The 25,147-nt window shown below is 42.9% G+C and overlaps 1 protein-coding gene and 1 long non-coding RNA gene across 4 annotated transcripts in view; one reads left to right on the top strand and one right to left on the bottom strand.

The window, feature by feature from the left end:
- Window positions 1–1,301: 1,301 nt before the first annotated feature.
- LOC114894162 lies at window positions 1,302–5,113 on the top strand. Its single transcript, XR_003793129.1, has 2 exons — window positions 1,302–2,388; window positions 4,299–5,113. It is a non-coding gene; the product is annotated as an uncharacterized LOC114894162 (long non-coding RNA).
- Window positions 4,738–25,147, bottom strand: part of RALBP1 (ralA binding protein 1) — a 44,322-nt gene continuing 23,912 nt past the window's right edge. For all 3 annotated transcript variants that reach the window (XM_029220583.1, XM_029220565.1, XM_029220575.1), the window contains 8 exons: window positions 23,966–24,424; window positions 20,148–20,497; window positions 18,581–18,742; window positions 17,462–17,593; window positions 13,117–13,224; window positions 7,549–7,670; window positions 7,185–7,308; window positions 4,738–6,425 (listed from right to left, as the gene is read on the bottom strand). In XM_029220583.1, coding sequence (XP_029076416.1) covers window positions 6,219–6,425; window positions 7,185–7,308; window positions 7,549–7,670; window positions 13,117–13,224; window positions 17,462–17,593; window positions 18,581–18,742; window positions 20,148–20,497; window positions 23,966–24,424 — 1,664 coding nt within the window. In that variant the 3' untranslated portion in view covers window positions 4,738–6,218. The remainder of the gene's footprint in view (window positions 6,426–7,184; window positions 7,309–7,548; window positions 7,671–13,116; window positions 13,225–17,461; window positions 17,594–18,580; window positions 18,743–20,147; window positions 20,498–23,965; window positions 24,425–25,147) is intronic.

Raw genomic sequence — 25,147 nt, 5'->3', positions numbered from 1 at the left:
CCGGACGCGCAGGCTCAGCGGCCATGGCTCACGGGCCCAGCCGCTCTGCGGCATGTGGGATCTTCCCGGACCGGGGCACGAACCCGCGTCCCCTGCATCGGCAGGCAGACTCTCAACCACTGCGCCACCAGGGAAGCCCCATTCTTTATTTTAAAGTCTATTCTATCTGATATGAGTATTGCTACTGCAGCTTTCTTTTGATTTCCATTTGCATGGAATATCTTTTTCCATCCCCTCACTTTCATTCTGTATGTGTCCCTAGGTCTGAAGTGGGTCTCTTGTAGACAGCATATATATGGGTCTTGTTTTTGTATCTATTCAGCAAGCCTGTGTCTTTTGGTTGGAGCATTTAATCCATTCACGTTTAAGGTAATTATCGATACGTATGTTCCTGTGACCACTTTCTTAATTGTTTTGGGTTTGTTTTTGTAGGTCCTTGTCTTCTCTTGTGTTTCCCACTTAGAGAAGTTCCTTTAGCGTTTGTTGTAGAGCTGGTTTGGTGGTGCTGAATTCTCTTAGCTTTTGCTTGTCTGTAAAGCTTTTGATTTCTCTGTCAAATCTGAATGAGATCCTTGCTGGGTAGAGTAATCTTGGTTTGGGTGTAGCTTCTTCCCTTTCATCACTTTAAATATATCATGCCACTCCCTTCTGGCATGTAGAGTTTCTGCTGAGAAATCAGCTGTTAACCTTATGGGAGTTCTCTTGTATGTTACTTTTCATTTTTCCCTTGCTGCTTTCAATAATTTTTGTCTTTAATTTTTGCCAATTTGATTACTATGTGTCTCAGCGTGTTTCTCCTTGGGTTTATCCTGTATGGGACTCACTGCGCTTCCTGGACTTGGGTGGCTATTTCCTTTCCCATGTTAGAGAAGTTTTTGACTATAATCTCTTCAGATACTTTCTCTGGTCCTTTCTCTCTCTCTTCTCCTTCTGGGACCCCTATAATGCGAATGTTGTTGTGTTTAATGTTGTCCCAGAGGTCTCTTAGGCTGTCTTCATTTCTTTTCATTCTTTTTTCTTTGTTCTGTTCCGCAGCAGTGAATTCCACCATTCTGTCTTGCAGGTCACTTATCCGTTCTTCTGCCTCAGTTATTCTGCTATTGATTCCTTCTAGTGTAGTTTTCATTTCAGTTATTGTATTGTTCATCTCTGTTTGTTTGTTTGTTCTTTAATTCTTCTAGGTCTTTGTTAAACATTTCTTGCATCTTCTCAATCTTTGCCTCCAGTCTTTTTCCGAGGTCCTGGATCATCTTCACTATCATTATTGTGAATTCTTTTTCTGGAAGGCAGCCTATCTCCACTTCATTTAGTTGTTTTTCTGGGGTTTTATCTTGTTCCTTCATCTGGTACATAGCCCTCTGCCTTTTCATCTTGTCTCTCTTTCTGTGAATGTGTTTTTTTCCCCATAGGCTGCAGGATTTGGCTATGTTTTTTAAAAAAATAAGTTTTATCATCAAACTACACAGGTGCATAATTAGAATGTGATTTTTCCCTCTGTTAAAAAGACAAAGTTATCTTCGATTATTGGTGTGCTCTTTAAAGAACTAGTTGTTGTTTTTATTTATTTATTTTTTTTTTTTGCAGTACACGGGCCTCTCACCACTGCAGCCCCTCCCGTTGCGGAGCACAGGCTCTGGACGCGCAGGCTCAGCGGCCATGGCTCACGGGCCCAGCCGCTCCGCGGCATGTGGGATCCTCCCAGACCAGGGCACGAACCCACGTCCCCTGCGTCGGCAGGCGGACTCTCAACCACTGCGCCACCAGGGAAGCCCTGTTGTTTGTTTTACCTTTTAATTAATCTGCCTGGACAGCAAAAATTTTGTGCGTTACCAAAATAACTGACTCTGCTTCATGTTGTCTTTATCAGGTCTTTTCTTAACAAAACCCAGTCTTCTCAACATAAGGAGCACTAGCTTTTGTTTACCTTCTCTATTTGCATTTAATATCTGATACTGTCACTTTGATGCATTATTATATCATAATGATTTGTGATCCTATTTAATCAAATGTTTGATATTTTGACATTCTCTTAAAATCAGATTACTAAATAAGAGTCTTTTTGACCTCATAGTAAACTCTGAGGTTTCCCAGAGGGCTCCTGGAAAATCTCAAAGGATTTGCCTCTCACCTTGTGAAACATAGATACTAGATTACATTTTTAAGTCTTTCATCATTTACAGACAGTTACTGTTTTACTCAGACGCTTTTGCAAAATTGAGGCTCACAGAACGGACCCTATCAAGACCACTGACACCGCTGCCAAATTACAAGGTGTTGAACCTCAGGGGTATTTCACAGCTGAAAAAGACTCTGCCGGACATCTGGCCCCCTGCAAACGCTGGAGACCTCAAATCAAACCGACCGGGAAGAGGAGCAGCTGACATCAAGGTAGGATGCTTCTTCCCAAGATGTCAGATCAAGAGGATTGAGAACCTTTCTTTCCACATTTCTTTCCATTCCTCCTTCCCTCCCTGACCATCCTTTTCCTAACTCTTACCCCATGAAGGCCTTTCTGATTCTTCTGTTCACCTTTTGCTTTGCTCTGGCCTGGAAAGAGAATGCCATTGTCTCAGGCCATCGCCAAGGTGGGTAATAAGACCTTCAAGTAACTGCCGGACTTGCCAAGAGGCTGATGATCAGGTAGTTCTGTCCATCACAGACTTCGCCCTGATTCCCAAAGTGACAGTTTCTATGGAAGAAACTCAGCCTTCTCTCTATCATATCAGGACCCTGGGTCCACTTCCCCACCTCTGGTTAGCAACCCCAAACCCAGGGAATATTGCATCCAGGCTAAAGAAGGGACACCAGACAAGGGTAACCAGAAGAAAACCACCTATGCAGCCTGCAGATCCTGAAATTTTACTGGCCTCCCTGGCTGTCACCTTTCCACCCCTGAGCCACAGACTCGAGCCAAAATTACCAGAAGGCATTCATGATTCAAAATTCACTTCCCTCAGCAAATCTCCACTTTCCTGGCTAGGAGAAAGTGCAAGTGAGGCTATGATCAGGGACCTCTCCTTAACTCTCAAGGATACTGCAGAATCTGCTGCTAAAGCAAGAGCTGCCCAGCAAAAAATCCCCAGACTCTCTGGCCAAAGTTGTTCTTGAAAATAGGATAGCCCGTGGTTACGTTTTAGCTGAGCAATGAGGTTATCTGTGCTGTGGCCAACACCACCTGCTGCACCTGGATTGACACTTCTGGGGACGTGGAAATTCAGCTCCGTAAGATCACTGAACAAGCCACATGGCTTAAGAAAATGATGCCTTCGATAGGCTCGCTCTTTGACTTACTTGACTTTGATTGCTTAGGGTCTTGGGGACCCCAGACATGGGATGATCCTGCTTGGAATAATCACAGTAGCCACCCTGGCGCACTGGATTCTCTCAAAAGCGTTCAGTGCATGTTTGCAGCTGCTAACCACCAAGCAAATGATCTCCCTAAGACTGGAACATCAGAAAAGAACAAAAAGAACAACCGGCTTAAAGAATGTGAACCCACACGGACTCAGCAGAAGCTGTGAGATCTCCAGAGCAGCAGCTGGGAGCAGGGCCAGTGCCTGAAATCTTGATCACAATTCTCAGGCTGAGAGTCTGATTAAAAGGGGATAATTGTTTAAAGACAAAATAGTGGGCCCAAAATGGAGTCCCCTAAACCAACGGCCCCCAACGTTTGTGGCACCAGGGACCAGTTTCGTGGAAGACAGTTCTTCCATGGGGGCGGGGTGGGGCAGCAGTTTGGGGACGATTCAAACGCATTACAGTTCTATTATTACATTGTAAAGTATAATGAAATAATTAATTATACAACTCACCATAATGCAGAATCGGTGGGAGCCCTGAGCTTGTTTTCACTTGCCGCTCACTGATACGGTTTCGATATGAGTCTGCAAACAATTGATTATGGTCTCTGTGCAGTCAGACCTCTCTGCTAACGATAATCTATATTTGCAGCCGCTCCCCAGACCTAGCATCACCACCTCAGCTCTACCTCAGGTCATCAGGCATTAGATTCTCATAAGGAGCCGCACCCTAGATCCCTCGCATGTGCAGTTCACGGTAGGGTTCACGCTCCTCTGAGAATCTAATGCCACTGCTGATCTGACAGAAGGTGGAGCTCCGGCGGTAATGCGAGTGATAGGGAGTGGCTGTAAATACAGATGAAGCTTCGCTTGTCCACCGCTCATCTCCTGCTGTGCATCCCAGTTCCTAGGTCTGTGGCCCGGGGTTGGGGACCCCTGCCCTAAACGAAGCCCCCACGTCACCAAACTGAGACTAAATCATAGTTTTCACTTCCCCAGAACTGGAACCTGAAACTGTCAACTGGGAGTCGCGTGATCAGCACCAGGACAGTGATCTGCCTGACCCCTGCCGTCCCCTACGGGAAAGTGGCCTGGCCATGACCAACCTTTCTGCCAAATCAGGCCAGCTGACCTGTGCGTCGGCTGGAAGGACAGAGCTCACCTCCCACCGGAAGCAGGGCATTGCTCACAGAAGCAGCTGCAGATCCAGGCCAGCTCAGCACGAGCCAGTGTGGAGGAGGAGGAGGAGGAGTCCTAATGGCGGCAAAGCCTGCTGACCAGCAAGTGGGCGTTGACTCTGCTGAGGTGAGGGATGCAATGTGAGTTGACACACGAGGTTCTCTGCGCTCCTGGACCTTGAATGAATATCAAACCAACTCCTTGCCAGCTACAGGGCACTCAGTTATTTCAAAGAAAGAACAGCTACGAAAAACGGAATTTTTTTTTCCTCAAATGGCTGTTGAATTTATTTGCTTGATCAATAATGGTCCTGGCAAAAATTAGTTAACCAACACTGAGACAGCTGTGATGAAATACTAATTTTAAAAATTCATGACACTGTGATAGAAATTAGAGTTTAAACACAAAAGAATCCCTTCAGTATTGCCAGCAAATATAAAATGAATGTAACATGACCGACAGGACGGCAAGAAGGCTTTTATACACTTGTATTTGACACCTGACCGTATTTTCAGTCACCGTAATATCTTCTCTCCAGATTTAAAAAAATAGTATGCTGATTTCTATAACAAAGCTTTTTTCGTACAAAAATCAAATAATGGCCAACAAGTCACAACAGTGCAATAGGTAGAGAATAAAAAACAGCATTAAACAGGTGCTGAAAATAAATACTAACCAGGAGGAGAGGACAGAGCCCTCAGGGGCAGGGGGTGTTTCCATCACCTTGAGTGTGTGGGGTTTGTCTTCACAGCCGTGAGAGCTGACAACCTCGTGGAGCCACTTATTCGGACACAGCGGGACTGGACCAAGTGCCTACGAGCCGGCCTCCCAGACACCTCAGGTTGCCTGAGACGTGGTGGGGTCAGGGCTACGGCTGACTCCAGAGGAAAGCCATTTCCTGTCGCTCAGCCTGGTCAACTGGGCACCCAGCAGCAGTTCACCCGGCCCCTGTGGACACTGACATCTGAAATCTTGTGTAAGAGCATAGCTACCCATCCATATGGCTTATTCAGGCAAAGAGATGCTTACATTCTAGCCCAAGCAAGCAACCCACGACGTTCTGTTCTAGTGGCAGGTTGGAGAAACAAATCCTCTGTGTGGATGCCCCGGGCCCGGGAAGCCGCTCCCACGAGCCAGCGACAAGCATCTGCTGAGCCCAGGCAGCAGGAGCCGGGTGGCTGTGGGGACCCTGGCCGGCAGGCAGGCTCCGGAGCAGCTGTGTCTGCGGCTGCACAGGCTGCTGTGGTGACTTGGGCCCAGGGTGTGGGGCAGGGAAGGTCACCCCCGTGAGCGCCACTCGGGCCAGTCGGGAAACGTGAGGCGGCTCCCAGGACAGAATCTGCACCACGGAGGTGTGAAGGCACAGGCGAGAATGGCGGGCAGCGGAGACCCTGGAAGGGGACACGGCACGGGCAGGAGTGAGGCTGCCTTGTTTGGTTCCCCCTTGAACGAGAGAAAAATCCTGATTCTGCCGTAATAAAAAGGAAAGAAAGACGATTTTTGGTTTAAAAAGAAGCCACTCAAGGGTTAAAAGTTATTTTAACAAAGGAAATTAATCTTCAAAGAAGCTGACGCTAGCTGGAAACTCATCTGTGCCCGACAAGCCCGCACCGCGTGCCGCTCTGTCCTCGTGTCACCTGCGGTGAGCACCGCCCGCGTGGAGGAGGCATCTTACAGTGGGGACAGTGGAGGCAGCGCTGACGGGGCTCCAGGCCACTGCTCCGGACGGGCGGGTGGCGCTCAGATGGGCGTTTCCTTCCTGTCCCTGCCGGGCGAAGGCCGGGGCTGCTCCTTGCCGCTCGGGGGCGGCTCCCTGGCGACGGGCTCGGGCTCGGCCTGGGGCTCAGGCCGGGCGCGCTGCAGCTGGAGCAGGCGGAGCTGCACCCGCAGCTCGATGATGGCCTCACGCTCCTCGTGAATCGCCTGGTTCAGGTGGTTGTTCTTGATCTTGAGGGACAGGGACAACAGTGCTCACATCAGCAAGAAGGCTGCAGACAACAACTCCCGCTGACCACAGAAACCTGGCGCCACACCGGAGCTACCCACCCTCGGTCCGCGAAGTCCAGGTGACGCCCTGCCCCGCAGACCTCCCTCCTCCGGCAGGGGCGGCTGCTCAGCCCCGCTCGCTCGGTGCCCTTCCCGGGGCCCGTCCCTTCCTTTCCTGCCCACTCCGAGCGGCCCTGTGCCGACCTGGTGGGCGGCCAGATGGGGCAGGGGCCCTTGTTCAGACCAGGGGGCTGTTCCCTTCGTTGCAGCAGCCTGACCTACAGGCCGAGTGCTGAAGTTCTGAGGACCGTTTTCCTACTCAGCATGTTCGTATGCTCTGTAAAATGCTAAGCAGGAACAAGGTGCTGCCAGCTGGCCCGTCTCCCATGGCCCCCTGGCCTCGGCCCGCAGCTCTGGGGAGAGGACTCCCGAGCTGGGATCCGGTGTGGAATTGCTGGTCTGTCCTGGCACCTGCCTGAGGGAGGGGAAGCCGCCCACAGCCCTCGGTCTCCTCTGTGAGGAGGGGAGGGCGAGAAGGGAGACTGGTCAGCATGCTGCCAGCTCCCCACACCGTGTATGCCCTGCACGCTCCCGGTGGGACACCCCCCAAAGTCCCCCTCCTCGGCCTGCCCGTCGGTCACCGACGGCAAGCAGAACACGTCTGCCGGGAGCCCCGCGCTTGCCACGACCTCAGTGCAGCCTCGGGTCCCCCGCGCCCACCTCCAGCTCCTCGTTCTGCCGCTGCAGGTCCTGCAGGATGAGCTGCAGCTCGTCCTCGTCCTCGCTCTCGCTCTCGCTCTCTGATGAGTACTCCTCGGTCTCGCTGCGGCCGTGCTGCTGGCGGCTGCGCGGGGGCAGGGACAGGGCGGGAAGCGCGTTACCGGCCAGCAGAGACAGGCCCGTCGTCTGCCTCTAGACTGACCAGCTTTCCATGGCTGCACTCGATACTGCACCATCCTTAAGACTTAATAAAGAAGAAACTGAAGGGTCACTCTGACGCCTCCACACGGAAGGCTGAGCGCTGGCCACCTGTGCTCGCGCCGCAGTCGGCATCCCTGGAAACCAGCCCGCGGCTCTCCCTCACCTCTGGATCTCGGCGATCTCCGCTCGGAGGCGTTCCATCTCTTCTTTCTCCGAGGCGATCTGTCGGCGCAGGAACTGCTCCATGGCCAGGAGCTCCTCCTGTTCAGTCAGGATCTCATTCTCCTAAATAATGACCACTGGTGAACACCTTGAAGAGTCTAAGTCTAGGAAATGTCACTCTTTTGGGGTCTCCTGTCACCCTGAATTGTTTCACCCCATACACTAACAAGCAAGTTATGGGAAAGCTTGTCGTACTGCACACCCAAAAAATACCCCATTTCCCTAATGTCAAGAAAAGGCTTCTTTGAGAAAAGGTAGACTAAGCTGTTTGGGAGGAATGACTAGATTTTTCTCAAGACATAAAATGCCACTTAGGAATCCTTCTTTTGCAAAGGCCCTGCATGCCGCCAGCACACTGGGCACAAAGTTCAAGCGACTCCGTGTGTTTTTGCTTCCCAGTCCTTTCTGAATGCCTTCCCCCTGAGAGAATCTATTTTAGGGCCACAGTGGGCTTTGACAGTGTCACTAGGAAAGAAGGACCCAGGTATCAGCATCACCTGAAAGTAGATCTAGTGATGGAAAGATGTTCACAGAAGAAGTTTTTCCTCACCACAAGCCACCATCCTCCTCAGCCCACGTCCCCAGAGACGATATTTAAACAGTAGATGTTCTCCTTTAACAGGATCGCTTTTCTAAAGCTGATTAGCTCACCTGAAGGGATATAAATCCCTCTCTGCCCAAGATCTAGCTATAGTCCTTTCAACCTACTGAGAGAACCAAAGCAGACAAAACTTAGGAGGTAACAGAGATGGAAAGCTACAGAAATTAGCTGGAGGCAGCAAACGTCTACAGCATTTTTTCCCAAACTAACAGGTAGCGAGAGGATAAGAACCTGTGATCAAATGTGAAAGACGCTAGGGTCAAATTCTAAAGTCAACTACCCAAAGCCTCCCATGTGCATAAAGAATCTCTCTCGGAGATGTGATATCCATATTCCCCAGGTGTTTCCAAACGCAGAGAGGCTCATCCTTTACCTCAGTGCACTTAGGAAAGCTATTGTTCCAAGAAATACCAGATTGAAAACTCTGAAATAAAGACATATTTGGGACTTGATTCTCTCTTCAGGGGAGAAGAGTTATACGTCCCTGGTAGGCAAAACAATGTATTTTCAGAAGTGACAAAAAAGGATTGAAACTTGTAGGGCTTTAGGTATCCCACATACGTGAGTTTCTGGGAGCACTGACTATGCTGTCAGAGCCTAAAACTTCATTCCTTTCTGGGAGCACTGACTATGCTGTCAGAGCCTAAAACTTCATTCCTTTCTGGTTTAAACTCTGGGAATTTCCAGAACAGAGTAAGATTGAGTGAGAAATTCAGAAAGAAAAGAGCTCATCTTTAGCTCTCTGCCTGGAAATACAGTAGAAACTCAAGAGCTGTTTGCCAAATTGATTAATGAATAATCGAACAATTCATCTCCAACAACTGACTTTCACCTGCAAAGAATAAAATATCTACAAGGTGTTATTAGCAACGACTATCAGCTAAAATCTGTTACATTTCAAGGATCTCAAACTTTGTGACATCAGGAAGAACAAATTTTAAAATACTGAAGTCCAATCTCATTAATATGGAACAACTACACTAATTTGTAAATTAGAGGAAATACCTATAACTCAAGACCTGTGTGTGAGTGAAATGAAATGAAATAAAACAGCTAGAACGGTCTCCAGTAAGAAGCAATCACTCAGTACAAAAGGTAGTTTCTTCCTCCAGCTGAACATTTACGCAAACACCACATAAAGGTAGGGCCAAATACAACAAGTAAGCCCCTCTAAAACCTCTAAATCTTCTCATAAGTTTGGTTAAAAGAGTCATACCTCTGTAGCTGAGCTTCTCAAATTATAATATAAAATGACCATCAGCAGTCTGGCAACACACTCCTGAACAACCAATGGGTCAATGAAGAAATCAAATATTATCTTGAGACAAATGCAAATGGAAGCACAACATACCAAAACTTAAGGGATGCAGAAGAAAAAGCAGTTTGAAGAGGGAAGTTCATAGTGCCAAATGCCTACACTAAGAAAAAAGATTTCAAACAGTGTATACCTCAAGGAACTAGAGAAAGAACAAACTAAACCTAAAATTAGCAAAAAGAAGAAAATACTAAAATCAGAGCAAAAGTAAATGAAATGGAGACGAGAAAAGCAATACCAAAGGTCAATGAAATGAAGAATTGGTTTTTTGAAAGATAAACAAAATCGACAAACCTTTACCTAGATTTAGAGGGGACTTAAATAAAATTATAAATGAAAGGGAAAACATTACAACTGATACCACAGAAATACAAAGAATTATAAGATACTACTATGATGCCAACAAACTAGATAACCTAGAAAAAATGGGTAAGTTTTTTTTGTTGTTGTTGTTGTTTTGATTCCCTCTATTTGCCATTTCTTCCTGGGTAAGTTCTTAGAGGCATTAAAACCCACCAAGACTGAATCATGAAGAAATAGAAAATCTGAACAGACCAATAATGAGTAAAAAGATTGACCCAGTAGTCAAAAACCTCCCAACCAAGAAAAGAGCAGAACCAGATAGCTTCATGGGTGAATTCTACCAAACATTTAAAGAAGAATTAACACCAATCCTTCTCAAGCTCTTCTGGACAATTGAAGAGGCAGGAACATTCCCAAACACATTTTACGAGGCCAGCATCACCCTCGTGCCAGAGCCAGATTACAGACACCACAAGGAAAGAAAGAGGCCACTATCCCTGATGCACACACATGCAAAAGTCCTCAAAAAACATGCTAACAAACCAAATTCAACAATACATTAACAAGATCATACACCACGATCAGGTGGGATTTATCTCTGGGATACAAGGATGGTTCAACATAACACAAACCAATAATGTGATATACCACATTAACAAAATGAGGGATAAACATAGTATTGTCAAAAGATTCAAAAAAGCATTTGACAAGATTCAACATCCTTTCATAATAAAAACTCTCAACAAAGTGAGTATAGAAGGAACATACACAGTGACATGATATGCTCATATGACAGGCCCACAGATAACATTATACCCCAGTGAAAGGCTGAAAGCATTTCTTCTAAGATCAGAAAAAAGACAAGATGCCCATTCTGTTCAATATAGTACTGAAGTCTTAGCCAGAGTAATTATACAAGACATAAAAGGTATCCAAACTGTAAAGAATTAAAATTGACTGTTTGCAGATGACATGATCTTATACACAGAAAACCATAAAGATTCCACCAAATAAGTGTCAGAAGTAATAAATTTAATAAAGTTGCAGAATACAAAATCAACATACAAATATCAGTTGCATTTCTATATGCTAACAACCATCTGAAAAAGAAATTAAGAAAACAATTCCATTTACAATAGCATAAAAAAAAGGCAATAAATTTAGATATCCCATGTTCATGGATTGGAGGAAATAATGTTAAAATTTCCATACTACCAAAGTGATCTACAGATTCATTGGAATCTCTATCAAAATTCCAATGGAGTTTCTCACAGAAATAGAAAAAACAATCCTATAATTCATACAGAACCACAAAAGACTGTAATAAATAGCCAAAGCAATCTCTCTCTCTCTCCCTTTTTTTTAGCCAAAGCAATTAAACGAGATGAACAAAGTTGGAGGCATCATCCTACAATCAAAACAGTGTGGTACTGGCATAAAAAAAACAGACATATACACCAATGGAGCAGAACCGAGTCCAGAAATAAATCCACACATTTGTGGTCAATTGATCTTTGACAAGGATGCTACTACACAATGGAGAAAGGACAGGCTCTTTAATAAATGGTGTTGAGAAACTGGTTTTCCGCATGCAAAAGAGTGAAAATGAATCCTTACCTTATCTCACTCCATACACAGTAATCACCTCAAAATGGAGTAAAGACTTAAATATAAGACCTGAAACCATAAAACTATTAGAAGAAAACATAGGGAGAAAGTTTCTTGGCGTTGAGTCTGAGCAATAATTTTTTAGATATGACCCCAAAAGCACAAATATACAATAGACAAATGGGACTGCATCAAACTAAAAAGCTTCCACATAGCAAAGGCAACAAAGAAGTGAAGAGACAACCTATGGAATGAGAGAAAATATTTGCAAACCCTACATCTGATAAGGAGTTAACATACATACAAAGAACTCAAACAACGCAATAGTAAGAAAACAAACAACCCAATTAAAAAATGGGCAAAGGACCTAAATAAACATTTCTCAAAAGAAGACATACAAATGGCCAGATATATGAAAAGATGCCCAGGGTCACTGATCATCAGGGAAAAGCAAATCAAAACCACAATGAGATAACACCTTCCACCTGTCAGAATGGCTTTTATCAGAAAACAAAAGATAACAAGTGCTGGCGAGGATGTGGAGCAAGGAAACCCTTGTGCTGTTTTAGTGGGAAGGTAAATTGATGCAGCCACTATGGAAAACAGTATGGAGGTTCCTCCAAAAATACAAAATAGAACTATCACGTGATCTAGCAATCCCACTTCTGGATATATACCCAAAGTAAATGAAAACAGGATATTGAAGAAATATCTGCACCCCCATGTTCACTGCATTATTCACAATAGTCAAAATATGAAAACTACCAAATGGTCAATGGATCAATGAATAAAGATGTGACATATATATATATATATATATATATATATATTTATAGTACACGTATACACACACACACACGTATATATATATAAACATATATAAAAAACATATAGGGACTTCCCTGGTGGTCCAGTGGTTAAGAATCCATCTCGCAATGTTGGGGATGCCAGTTCGATCCCTGGTTGGGGAATTAAGATCCCACATGCCACAGGGCAACTAAGCCCACGTGCCATAACTAGAGAGAAGCCCATGCACGCACTGCAACGAAGCGAAGAGCCCAAGCGCCGCAATGAAAAATCCCGCGTGCCACAACTAAGACCCGACACAGCCAAAAAAACAAATATTTAAAAAATAAAACACGTAAACACATACATATACACACACCATGAATATTAATCAGACATAAGAAGGCAATCCTGCCATTTAATACAGCATAGATCAACCTGGAGGACATTAGGCTAAGTGAAATAAGCCAGACAGAAAAAGACAAATACTGTACGATCTCACTCATTTGTGGAATCTAAGAAAAAGTCGAGTTCATAGAAGCAGAGAGTCGAACAGTGGTTACCAGGGGCTGGAGGGTGGGGAAAATAGGGAGGTATTGGTCAAAAAATACCAAGTTGCACTTAGTGTTGCATGACTAAGTCTAGAGATCTAATTATGATGATGATAGCTAATGATACTGTACTGAATACTGGAAATATACTACGAGAGTGGACTTCAGCTGCTCTCATCACAAAAGAAAGGTAAGTGTGTGAGAGGATAATGTTAATTAGCTTGATTGCAGTAATCATTTCACTATGTAGAGGTGTATCAAATCATCATGTTGTACACCTTAAATATACATAATTTTTATTTTTAAAAAAAGAATCTTACAAAATAAAGAAAAAGTTTAGCTTACCTGGGCAAGAAGAATATTTATGACTTCCTCATTTTCATTCATTTCTTCTTTGGAAACATCCTCTTTTGAAAGACTGGCTATCTCTTGTGCAATCTTGGTTTCACACTCCTGTCAAGTGAGAGAAATGAAAAGCACTGGTCAGCCTACTGTTAACACATTCGACAAATTCACACTATCACCAGTCCAGAAGTTTCCTTCTCACCTCCTAGAACTGAAAAAATAAGAGTGACACAGTCAGCTGAACCATCTGGACATATGGGCATCTGCTAACTGGGCTTTGAAAATAATGTGTGGATCTCAGTCTGTGGCTGCACTGGAAGAAAAATGTTCAATTTTAATGTGCTCACCACTTCCGGAACGCTCCCACATAAATTACCTTCTGTAATACATTTTTTTTCTTTGGAAGGGGTTGATTTTAAGCATACAGTTCAACTGGTTTTGACGACTGTATACAGTCAAGTAACCACCGTCACAGTCAAGACACTGAACATCTCCATCACCACGAAGTGCCCTTGGGCTCTTCCACCATCTGCTGCCCCTGGCAACCACTAACCTGCTTTCCACTGCTCTGGTTTTGTCTTTTCTTATGTTTCATATAAACTGAATTAATCAGTAAGTAGTCTTTTTTATCTGGCACATTGCTAATTTTGATTCGTCTATTTTGTCGTTTGTTATCAGTAGTTTACTGAGTAATATTCCATAATGTGAATGTACCCCAATTTGTTCATCCATTCACCAGCTGATGGACATTTTGGTCCTTTCTAGTTTTGAGCAATTTTAACAAGACCTGTTATGAACACTGTGTATTTGCTTTGTGTGGGTATATGCCTTCTTCTGTTAGATAAACACCTAGGAGTGGGATTGCTGGGTCAGATGGTAACCTCATGCTTAACTTTAAAAGAAAATGCCAACTGTTTTCCAAAATGATTGAACCAAGAGCAATACAGGAGAGTTCCAGCTGCTCCACATTCTTGTCAACACTTGGTATTTTTAATTTTAGTCATTCTGGTTGGTGTGTAGTAGTATCTCGTGATTTTAAGTTGTATTTCCTTAATGACTAATGATGTTCAGCATCTTCACATGTGATTATTTACCATCCATATATAATCTTCAGTAAAGTGCCTGTTCTGAAGGACCTTGCCATATGATCCAGCAATCCCACTCCTGGGCATATATCCAGACAAAACTATAATTCGAAAAGATACACCACTATGTTCACAGCAGCACTATTCACAATAGCCAAGACATGGAAACTACCTAAATGTCCATCAACAGATGGATAAAGATGATGTGGTATATATATAAAGGAATATTACTCAGCCATAAAAATAGCCATTTGCAGCTACATGGATAGACCTAGAGATTATCATACTAAGTGAAGTAAGCTAGAAAAAGAAAGACAAATACCATATATATCACTTATATGTGGAATCTAAAACATGACTCAAATAAACTTATCTACGAAACTGAAACAGACTCACAGACATAAAGAACAGACTTGTGGTTGCCAAGGGGGAGAGGGGTAGGAGAGGGATGATGGATTAGGAGTTTGGGATTAGCCGATGCAAACTAGTATACATATATAGGATGGATAAACAACAGGGTCCTACTGTATAGCACAGGGAACTATATTCAATATCCTGTGAAAAAGCATATGGAAAAGAATATGAAAAAGAATCTATATACTTATAACTGAGGTACTTTGCTGTACAGCAGAAATTAACACAACACTGTAAATCAACCATACTGCAATAAAATTAAAAAAAAAAAATCACTGCCTAAGCCAAAGTCAGTAAGATTCTTCTCTGTTTACTTCTGGAAGTTTTTTTAGGTCTTAGTGTATGATTCATTTGGAGCTAATTTTTGTATACGTTGTGTGGAAAGAGGGATGTCAGGTTCTTCTTTTTTTTTTGCATGTAAATATCCAATTGTTCCAGCACCATTTGTTGAAAAGAAAAACCTTCCCTAGTCAATTGTCTTAGCATCTTTGTTGAAAATTAACTGCCCACACATGTATTGGTCTATTTCTGGACTTTCTTTTCTATATATCTATCCTTATCCAATATAGACTGTCTTGATTACTATAGCTTTACAGTAAGTCTTAGTATCAGGTAGTGTGAGCCCTCCAATGTTTTCCTTTTTCAAAACTGTTTAGGCTATTCTAGGTCATTTGTATTTCCACACAGATTTTAGAAGAGCTTGTTAATTTCTACCAAAATCACCTGTTTAGATTTTGATTGGAATTGAATCCACAGATCAATTTGTAAAAACCTAACATCTTAACAATACTGAGATATAAATATATTTTTAATTTATGTCTTTTCTTTTTAGGTTCACTATCCAATAGTTCATTGCGAATATACAGAAATACAACAGACTTGTACCTCTGATCCTGTATGCTACAATGTCGCTAAAGTCATTCGATTTTGTACAGACTCCTTAGGATTTTATATAGGGACAATCACATCATCTACGTATAAAGACTGATTTCTCTCCAATCCGTATGCCTTTTTTTCTTGTTTTAGTGCACTGGCTAGAACGACCTCCAGTACAATGTTGAATAGAAGTGGTAAAAGCAGAAATCCTTGCTTGTATACCCAATCTTAGAGGAAAGCATTCAGACTTTCACCATTAAGCACAATGTAAATCAGAGATTTTTTCTGTTAAGTGCCCTTTATCGGGCTGAAAGGCAGTGACTGCGAGTTTCTGTCATGAGTTAAGTGTCAAATTCTGCCAAATGCTTTCTCTGCATCTACTGACATGATCTTGTGCTTGCTTTTTTTTTTTTTTTCTTTTGTGGTACGCGGGCCTCTCACCACTGCGGCCTCTCCCGTCGCGGAGCAACAGGCTCCGGACGCGCAGGCCCAGCGGCCATGGCCCACGGGCACAGCCGCTCCGCGGCACGTGGGATCCTCCCGGACCGGGGCACGAACCCATGTCCCCTGCACTGGCAGGCGGACTCCCAACCACTGCGCCACCAGGGAAGCCCTGCTTTCTTATTTTTAGTCTGTTAATATAATGAGTTATATTACTTCTATCTTTAAAAGTCATTTATTCCTCAAAGTTGAAATCAACTTGATGGAACCTTTGGAGCACTTTGTGAATTAATAAGCAGACATGAAAAGACAGCATCAAGAAACTGGCAAAGTAGAGGTAATCCATCCCTTTCTATATTGGCTCTGGTTTGCTATGTCACAATTCCTTTATCCAAGAGAGATGCAGGAACAAGAGAAAGGAAGCCGAGCCCACGTGACCCTGTCCTGAGTCAGAGACCCTTTATTAAAGGCTGATGGGCAATGCCACATGGTGGACAGTGACCACAGGAGGACTGGTTGGTCTGTCACTAAAACCTGATTCCAGGCTGAATCATGAAGGGAATAATTAATTAAAAACAGGCACTGGAAGCAAAAGATAGATAATCTGGCAAGTGGGGAAAAAGGAAGAAAAATACACAGAGGGTGTCTGCTAGTCCTAGAGTGCAGGTGTAGAAACTCCATCACAGCTTCCTTCCTGACAAAGCTATCCCCACGTAAGTGCAAACTGCTGCCCTCGAAGCAACATGGGTTGTCTTGTCTTTCAGCAAAACCGCAAGTGCGACCCACCGTGGACCATGCTGTCCCACTCGGACAAATGCTAACTCATGTTCCTTGCAAGTGCTCTTTGGACCCTGGCATTGAATCTGCACGTGGGTTGTAAGAGGGTCCAGAGATTTGGGACCTCAGCCTTGGCGTGGCCGGAAACTCAGAGTCCCAGCGCCAAGCAACACACACTAAACTAGAGGGAGACCAACAGTCTGGCTCACAAACCCCAAGCTCATCATGAGGCACACACCACCCTGCCTGTTACCAGGTAAAGAAAGCCCCTCTTGATCTTCGGTACCTCCGTGTGTTTCTGACTCAAAGCCCTCAAACTCCCCTGCAGTCTTTGAAACATATCCCCACCTGACTGCTTTTCACGCCTGGAAACCTGTTTACAGGTACGACCAAGCAGGAAATGACAAAACATCTTTTAGCCAAATAGTCTGTTTAATTAAAAAACTCAACTTTCTAAATTAAATGAAGCATTTCCCTCATACCAAGCTGAAGGATCAATAATCCAGAACTAGGAACATGTGAACAAATCTCCCATCAGGGAACTTCCCCTCAAAAGGTATTTACACTGGGTTGGCCAAAAAGGTCGTTCAGCTTTTTTTTTAAACAAAAACCCGAACGAACTTTTCGGCCAACCCAATATAAATTGGGTCGTACTTTAAAAAAATAACTTAAAATGGTATATAAAAGATTCCAGTGCACTCTTTTTACATTTCATTATAAACATGATGTGCCAAAATAATAAATTTACTCACTTGTCTTTTAGCTTCTCTCAGTTTTCTTTTGAGGGCTGTCAAAATTCTTTGTACTTCCCATAATCTTTCCTCTTTAGATAAATCCTTTATCCCACCCTGCAGATCTCGATGTAAACAGTTCAAAAGAAACTCCTAGAAAGTAACACACCACACACAGTATAGGATTCCATGTTTTGTCATCTTAAAACCACATGCAATTTCTAAAAATGCAGAATCTACTTTTCAATTATCATTAAAAAAATGACATAATGCATGAATTGTTTTTTCAAGGCTATGACTGAAAAATCATCTTTATTTTTTCTGCCTGAGCATTGGGTTCTAATCCATCAATTTACAATGGTTCCCAGTAGTCAATTCACATCCCTTCCCCCAACACATCAACTACTAAGAAATGGGAGCTCAGAGCAGACAAAAGGGAAGAAAGGCAAGCAGGGATTTGATAACTTGTATGCAAACAAAAGATGTAATAATTATCAAATATAAGTAAACGCCTTAGCCTTGAATTTCTTACTGAGCTTGCTAAACACACACAACCAAATGGCACTGTTTCAGTAGCACAGTGGGAAAACAAAGGATTTGGGGTCAAATCCTGGCTCTTCAGCTTAGTAACCAGGTGACATAGCATAAGTTATTTAACTTCTCCAAATTTCATTCTTCTTATCTGTAAAATAAGGCCAATAAAGCAGCCTTGTCCAGATAAGCTAACATTTTTGGACTGCTTACAACATACCTGGCACCATGGTGAACATCTTTAACGCATCATTTCATTTAAGGTAATCTTCACATCAAACCTAGGAGAGGACTCATTTTTAAATGCAATCCCCAAGGCTTAAGGAGGTTAAGCAACATGCCTAATTAGGAGCAGAGCAAGAATTTAAAGCCAGGTCTTTTGATTTCCAAACATGTGCTCTGTCCACTATGATGTTCTGCCTTAACTGGCATGAAATAGTGCCAGATGGGAAGTTCTGGCTTCAGTGTGCCATGAAGAGTGTGCCTGACACAGCTCCAGACACACAGGAAGTGTTCATGGAACAGGAGGCCATCGTTCTCAGCACTGCAGTCTCCCATGGGGTCAGAGCGAGGGCTGGCTCTGGAGGCTGGGAGGGGGGCTGCACACACCTGTCTTCTGATCTCCTCCTTGATGCTCTCCTGGGTCTCGGGCAGTATGGGCATCGTGGCCATGTTAGACCATCGCAGAGGTTTCGTCACTTGCTTCAGTGTCACATTTCCGAAGAGCTCTTGCACGTGTGTGAAAAACACATATAGGACACGATTGCTAATCTAAAAACAAAAAAAAGAAAAGATTTGCAAGAAAAATATTAAAATTATCATTTCATTTCATTTGTGTCTGTTGCCTAAGTGCATCCTCAGTAGTGACTAGACATGTTTTGCTAATTAGTGGCCAATTTAAAGAAGAGAATGAGAAAGTATGAGTTAAGTCGTGGACTCATGCGGGGGAACTGCGGGGAAAAAGCCAAGAAATGGATGCAGAGGCCGATGATCATCAATCTGTTCTGTTTTAGCACCATAACATTAATTGATTTTTTAAATCTTATGTTCTTCATTTTCAAGTTACTGTGATACATTTTAACACATGCAACTGGATCTACTAAGGAACAAAGGAGCCTGCAGCTGCAAGAGCTGGGCTGAGTGTGGTAGCCCCTGCTCCAGAGACGAACGCTTCTGGGCAGACTCCAGAGCCCGTGTTTAAATAGATGCTCCAATGCTAAGAGACCAGGACGTTACGCTGGCTAAAAAGCTAATACGAGAAATTATTTCCTACCTAAAACTTATTCTGACAACACACCTGAATCTTCTGTGACACCAACATCCCTACTACAGTTACATTAAGTAACAATGTAATATTTACCAAATTCTGAAAACTTGACTAATATGAAATTTGAGAAACATTTTGCTTCCAAAAATAATCAACAAGCAATGAAGGAATCTTCAGTGAAAGAAAATACACTCTTATATGTAACAGTGTGTTATAACAGTGACCAATAATAACCTGGTATATTGGCTAAAAAGGCTTAAAATAAAAACTATAACCCCATCTCATGTTTTGCCCTTTGTTTTTGGCCTGAGTGAAATATCAGTAACTCCAATTAAAGGAAAACACATGCTCTACGCAAGCACCAAGTGAGCAGCAGAAAACGAAGGCCAGGAATTTATGTTGTAAAGAGACACCAACTAACACACCACCCACCTCTCTGAAATGCCTCCTCAGATTAAGATTCTGTAAAATACTCTATATACACCTCTTCATGAAGTCCTCAGGTCAAATCCCTGACCAAATGAATAACGTTAGGGCCCCTTGAGCCTGAGTCTGTATGTGTGTGTGATATGACTAAGCAGTAATGCTATTTGAGGAAGTAACTGAAATCCTTAAAACACTGCAGATGAACTGTAACTGCAGGTACCTCGGGCTCCTCTTCCACTAAGGACAGATCACTGTCATCAGGAACTGCTTACAAACCACACCAAAGACTGGACAATATTCAAATTTCACAGCTGTAGCTAAAAGGCCAACATGCTCATTACCTTACATGCCAACACTGTCCACACTGTGAAATAAAAAGGCCAACATTCAGGCTAACCCCTTACCCACCGTCCCTGGTTCACTGCTTGGTATGTGACGCAGCAACAGGAAACCCTCCCTACATCCCCAGGGCCGGCCGTGTACCTGGACAGTCGGGCTGAGCACTATAGAAATGTTCTGGATGTTCATTTTTGTTTCCAGCTCCTTGGCAATAACGTGGTCCATGTGCATGATCAGCCAGGAGATCAGCAGACGGTTACACTCGGGCAGCTCCTCCAGCAGGCGCTGGAACTCCTGCACCTTCTCGCCCTCTGAGCTCCGCCCACAAGCCTCTTCAAAGCGGGGCAGCAGCTCCTTGGTCAGCAGGTTCTCGGGCAGGTCCCGCAGGTATTGCTTCAGCAAACTGGCCACAGTGTTAGGCTCATACTCTTCCAAGTTTGGAGACTCCTCTCTGTCATAGGCTGCTTTCAGCTCATCCACCTTGGATTTAATTCCTTAGAACATTCGAATTCAGAAGAGAAAGAAAGTATCAAGAAAAAAAAAAAAAATCCAACACACAGCTTTCTTCCCCAGTGTGCCTACCCCTGGGGGAGATCAGAGAAGGGCCATCCTGACCATATGAAGTGTTAATCTGCACACGGTTCATACAATTCCTCCATTAAAGCAGATAAAAGACTACACTTAGAGGATGAATTTAACCAAAAGCTAAATGATAATGGACAAACTCAGTGCTCAAAACAAAAGTCATAGTAACCACAGAAACATCAAGCAAATATGCCAGTCGATTCAGGGAAAAAAACTTGTTTTTTATTTAAAGATAGGTAGGTAAAAATTCAGGCAAAAATTAAACTACAATCTAAGCATATGCCTTGTTCTACATGAGCGGCCAACTGCTTTTCCTAACTAGTCACAAGACTGACAACATAAAATACAACTCAGTACATACAAGCACGTTGCAAAAAGTTGTGGGTGACTACTCTTTTATAAGTAAAAATTGTATCATAAATGCAAAAGGTGAGTTCACTATCTAAACAAACTTTGAAAATTATTCATTACATAATACCCATCTAATTTCTAAGTTTAAGTTCTTTACATGTTTTCTCAATCTGAAACAGGGTTACAATAAAAGAAAAGTGAAATTTTGGGTTACTAAAATCGAATTGTTTTGCTTTTCTTACTGGACAGAAACACACACAAATGTTTTTCAGACACTAAGTATTTTAGATTTTTAGTCCAATGTGCATTTAAGTGACATAATTCAGTGACACTGATTGCTCATGGGAACACAAGGTAGCTTTCTGTTGTTTTCAATACTTAAAACTCTAGGCCAAGATGTGGTACTATACACAACAGAATACTATTCAGCTATAAAAAAGAATGAAATCCTGCCATTTGCAATAGCATGGATGGACCTAGAGGGTGTTACGCTACGTGAAGTAAGTCAGAAAAAGACAAACTACTTCATATGTGGAATCTAAACAAGTAAAACAAACTATACTTTGAATATAACAAAAAAGAAACAGACTCACAGATATAGAGGACAAACTAGTGGTTACCAGAGGGGAAAGGGGAGGGGTGAGGGGCAAGTGAGGGGTAGGGGATTAAGAGGTACAAACTACCATACATAAAATAAATAAGCTACAAGGATATATTGTACAGCACAGGGAATATAGCCAATATTTTACAACTATAAATGGTGTATAACCTTTAAAAATATTGAATCACTATGTTGTATCCCTGAAACTTATATAATTTTGTACATCAACTATACTTCAATTTAAAAAAAACTTTAGGCCAATTACTGGAAACAAGCCACAAACTAAGGCTGACAGATTGTAACGGTAAACACAAACGCTCGAGAGTCACCTAGTCTGAGCAGCATTTTACAATCAATAGTGCTTACATCTGGGCTCTGACATTCCTTATGTGAAAACCACTTAATGCCATCACAATAAATCAGTAACTTAATCTAGCACTGACAAAATGAAATCAACAACTCCAAATAGGAAAATAATAATATGAATCTTATTTTTGTGTAATCTTTATTTTGAGGCAGAAAAGTTAGAAAATAATTCCTTTTTTTTTTTTTTTTACTGAGTAAAACATGGTGTGTGATAATTTTAATTGAAATTCTTGACCAAAACCTCCTCTCTCTCTCACATACATTTTATAGATTTGTAATTTTCCCCCAACAGTGCCTGCCCAGAAAATTGCACAAGTGAAAAGTGCACAAATTTCCAGGTACAGAAAGAGCATATGCAAAATCATAGATTAGCTTTAAAACTGGAACTTATATATGGATAAGTGAGAATCAAGAGTTCTCCACCAGAAAACAATACTGTTAGCATTCAAAAAGAAAAGTCACAGCCATAAACTCTGTAGTCCAGAGTGAATGCAGCATGCTGCCAGAGCTTCAAAAATAAATACAGGGGCTTCCCTGGTGGCGCAGTGGTTGAGAGTCCGCCTGCCGATGCGGGGGACACGGGTTCGTGCCCCGGTCCGGGAGGATTCCACATGCCGCGGAGCGGCTGGGCCCGTGAGCCATGGCCGCTGAGCCTGCGCGTCCGGAGCCTGTGCTCCACAACGCGAGAGGCCACAACAGTGAGAGGCCCGCGTACCGCAAAAAAAAAAAAAAAAAAAAAATTGATCAAAGCAGAAGCTTGGCCTCCAAGGAGCCAACAACCAGGGGAGCGGCTCAGTTTGAACACTCTGACACGTGAATTCAGAGAAGGAGTCCCACACCTCCGACTCCAAAAGAATGCAAACATCAAAAATAGGTCAAAGACAAAAGAATCCTTTGAACAAAGCTGTAGGAACTCTTCAGAGAAACTTTCACCTAAAACAAAATTTCTTCACACATATCAAAATCACGTGAGAGAAGCAACTATGTTAGTACTGTGTAGATCTTTAAAAATCCATCATAAATTTTTCTTAAAAGGCAAGTTTCAAATTCATTTAAATGTGTTTTTTTTATGTAACTAAGGACTTATAAATTCAAATTCAGTGCCTAATTCATTTATCTTATTTTCTATAAAATGTTTTATAATATTTTCTATAAAATGTTTTAGCCAAAACACTCTTAAATGATAACATGTTATCTGTGGGATTATGTAAAGGTCTCCCCAGTTATCAAACATGCTGGCCCTTTCTTAACAAAGCTTAAATATCAAATCCACCTTCTAGAAATGTGCATGAACCAATTAAATGGAAAAAGTAAATCTAGTCTCTTTATTCTAAATGTGTATGATTTAACTCATCATGAAATACGCATGAGCAACAGTGAATATTATAGCCTCAAGGTCCAGGACCAAGACACTGAACCACAGGAACGTGATGACAACAGCACGGATGCCACACAGGTCAGGACTTGCATCCTACACCAACACAAAGCCACCCTGCTCTGTAAGAAATAGAGTCTTCTACTTTAGACAGCATGCATTTTCCTTGATTTTAGACACCCAATATGAATTACTTTCCTGCCAGTATGAAATGTAAGTTTTCATACACACAGAACGTAGAGAAATGGAACCTCAACTTCACTAATGCACATAAGAGCTGCGCCTGGACACAGAGGTATCCACATCTAAACATTTTAGCAAGAACATTGTGCATCCCTCAGCTGAACTCAGGAAATACTTAAACGACTGTCAGTAACTGTGTCTTGTGGCCAAGAAGCGTCCTGAACCCAGATGTCCTTCCTCCCCGCTGACCACCCTCCAACGTCCAGCCTCATGGAGGCACCCAGGTGAGGGGCACCACCACACACCCACACACACACACACACACACACACACACACACAGAGCATGAGGGTCTTTGTTCAACTGGAAGGATCAAGGAAATGAATGAGGTTTAGGACCCGTGTCACAATTTTCCTCACAAGTGAGTATTTGTTCCCTTCCTTTGAAAAGTGGAAGTGAAGCTAATCTTTAAAAACCAGTACATGTGGTGCGAGCCCCATACCTGACACTCTGTAGATGCCTTCACACTTCATGCCATGCTTCTCCACATAATCCACACACTCCCGGAAGACGGCCGGCAGCCGAACGCCGTCGTACATCATGGTCCTCTCCACTGCATCAGCCAGAGGAATCCCAAAGATGGGTTTGAGATTCGGGACATCTATCTGAGGCACCTCTGGCTCCTGAATTGGCTTCTTCTTTTTCTTCTTTTCCTTCCACTGTTTAACCACATCAGCTGCTGTCAAGTCTTTTGACTTTTTCTCTTTATGTTTTTCCTCTTTGTGTTTTTCTTCTTTATGTTTTTCCTCTTTGGGTTTCTCTTTTATTTTAAAATCCTTCTCTTTCTTTTTAGAAAAGCTGGGCTTCTTGAAAACATGGATCCCCTTGGACCTCTTCATTTTGGAAGGGCTTTCGGCTTCATCTCCAGAGCTATCTTCCTGAAAGGCGGCATAGCCTTCAGCTGCCAAAGAAATGCAGGGAGCATGAGTCAGATGTCTGCTGAATGTCAAACTGTCCATTTTCAATGTCTGAAAACAAGACAAAGAAGTGCCACCTGGCCCTAGCTACCTAGCTTTTCACCCCATGGCCAAGCCCTCCTGGTACTCTCAGCAATTCATTCAATGGTTTCCCAGCTAAAACGAGGCGTTGCCGTTGACGTCTCCTGACCACAAGAGGGCGACGAGCAGAGAGCCAGTTACCCTTGAAACTGGTTTTATTTTATACACACGTGCAATTGGAATTTTTGCAAACCAAATTATTATAAATAATCATTTATTATCTTAATTTATGTATTATCTACACAGAGGGCTAATGGAGAGAATCCCTATATAATGCACAGCATTCTTTCATCAGCTGAATAAGGCCCTCTAACTTACACTCTACTTAGCTTAGGTTTCTTCATATTTGGTTCCTATAATGTGAAGCAATCTCCAATCATGACACGAAATGCACTACTGTTCAGACGCTCCCATCATCCCCATCACACTTTGCTCTCCTGTCTCCAGCTGTTAAGTTCTTTCTGCAGATGGCAGCTGGGACTGAAGCCTCATCTGGGGAGAACAGAACCAGGAAACTCCCTAATCTCGGGATGGTGGCCACTTCCCTGCGTCAGAAGCCCTGGTTTCACACTGATAACTGCTTAGTATCAATATTAGAGTTATCCTAGTTTGGTTTCACTGTTCTT

This window comes from Monodon monoceros, unplaced genomic scaffold (genome assembly GCF_005190385.1).
Source record: "Monodon monoceros isolate NGI ecotype Baffin Bay Population unplaced genomic scaffold, NGI_Narwhal_1 Super_Scaffold_1, whole genome shotgun sequence".
NCBI classification, from domain to species: domain Eukaryota; kingdom Metazoa; phylum Chordata; class Mammalia; order Artiodactyla; family Monodontidae; genus Monodon; species Monodon monoceros.
This window is presented reverse-complemented; position numbering and strand designations above follow the sequence as displayed.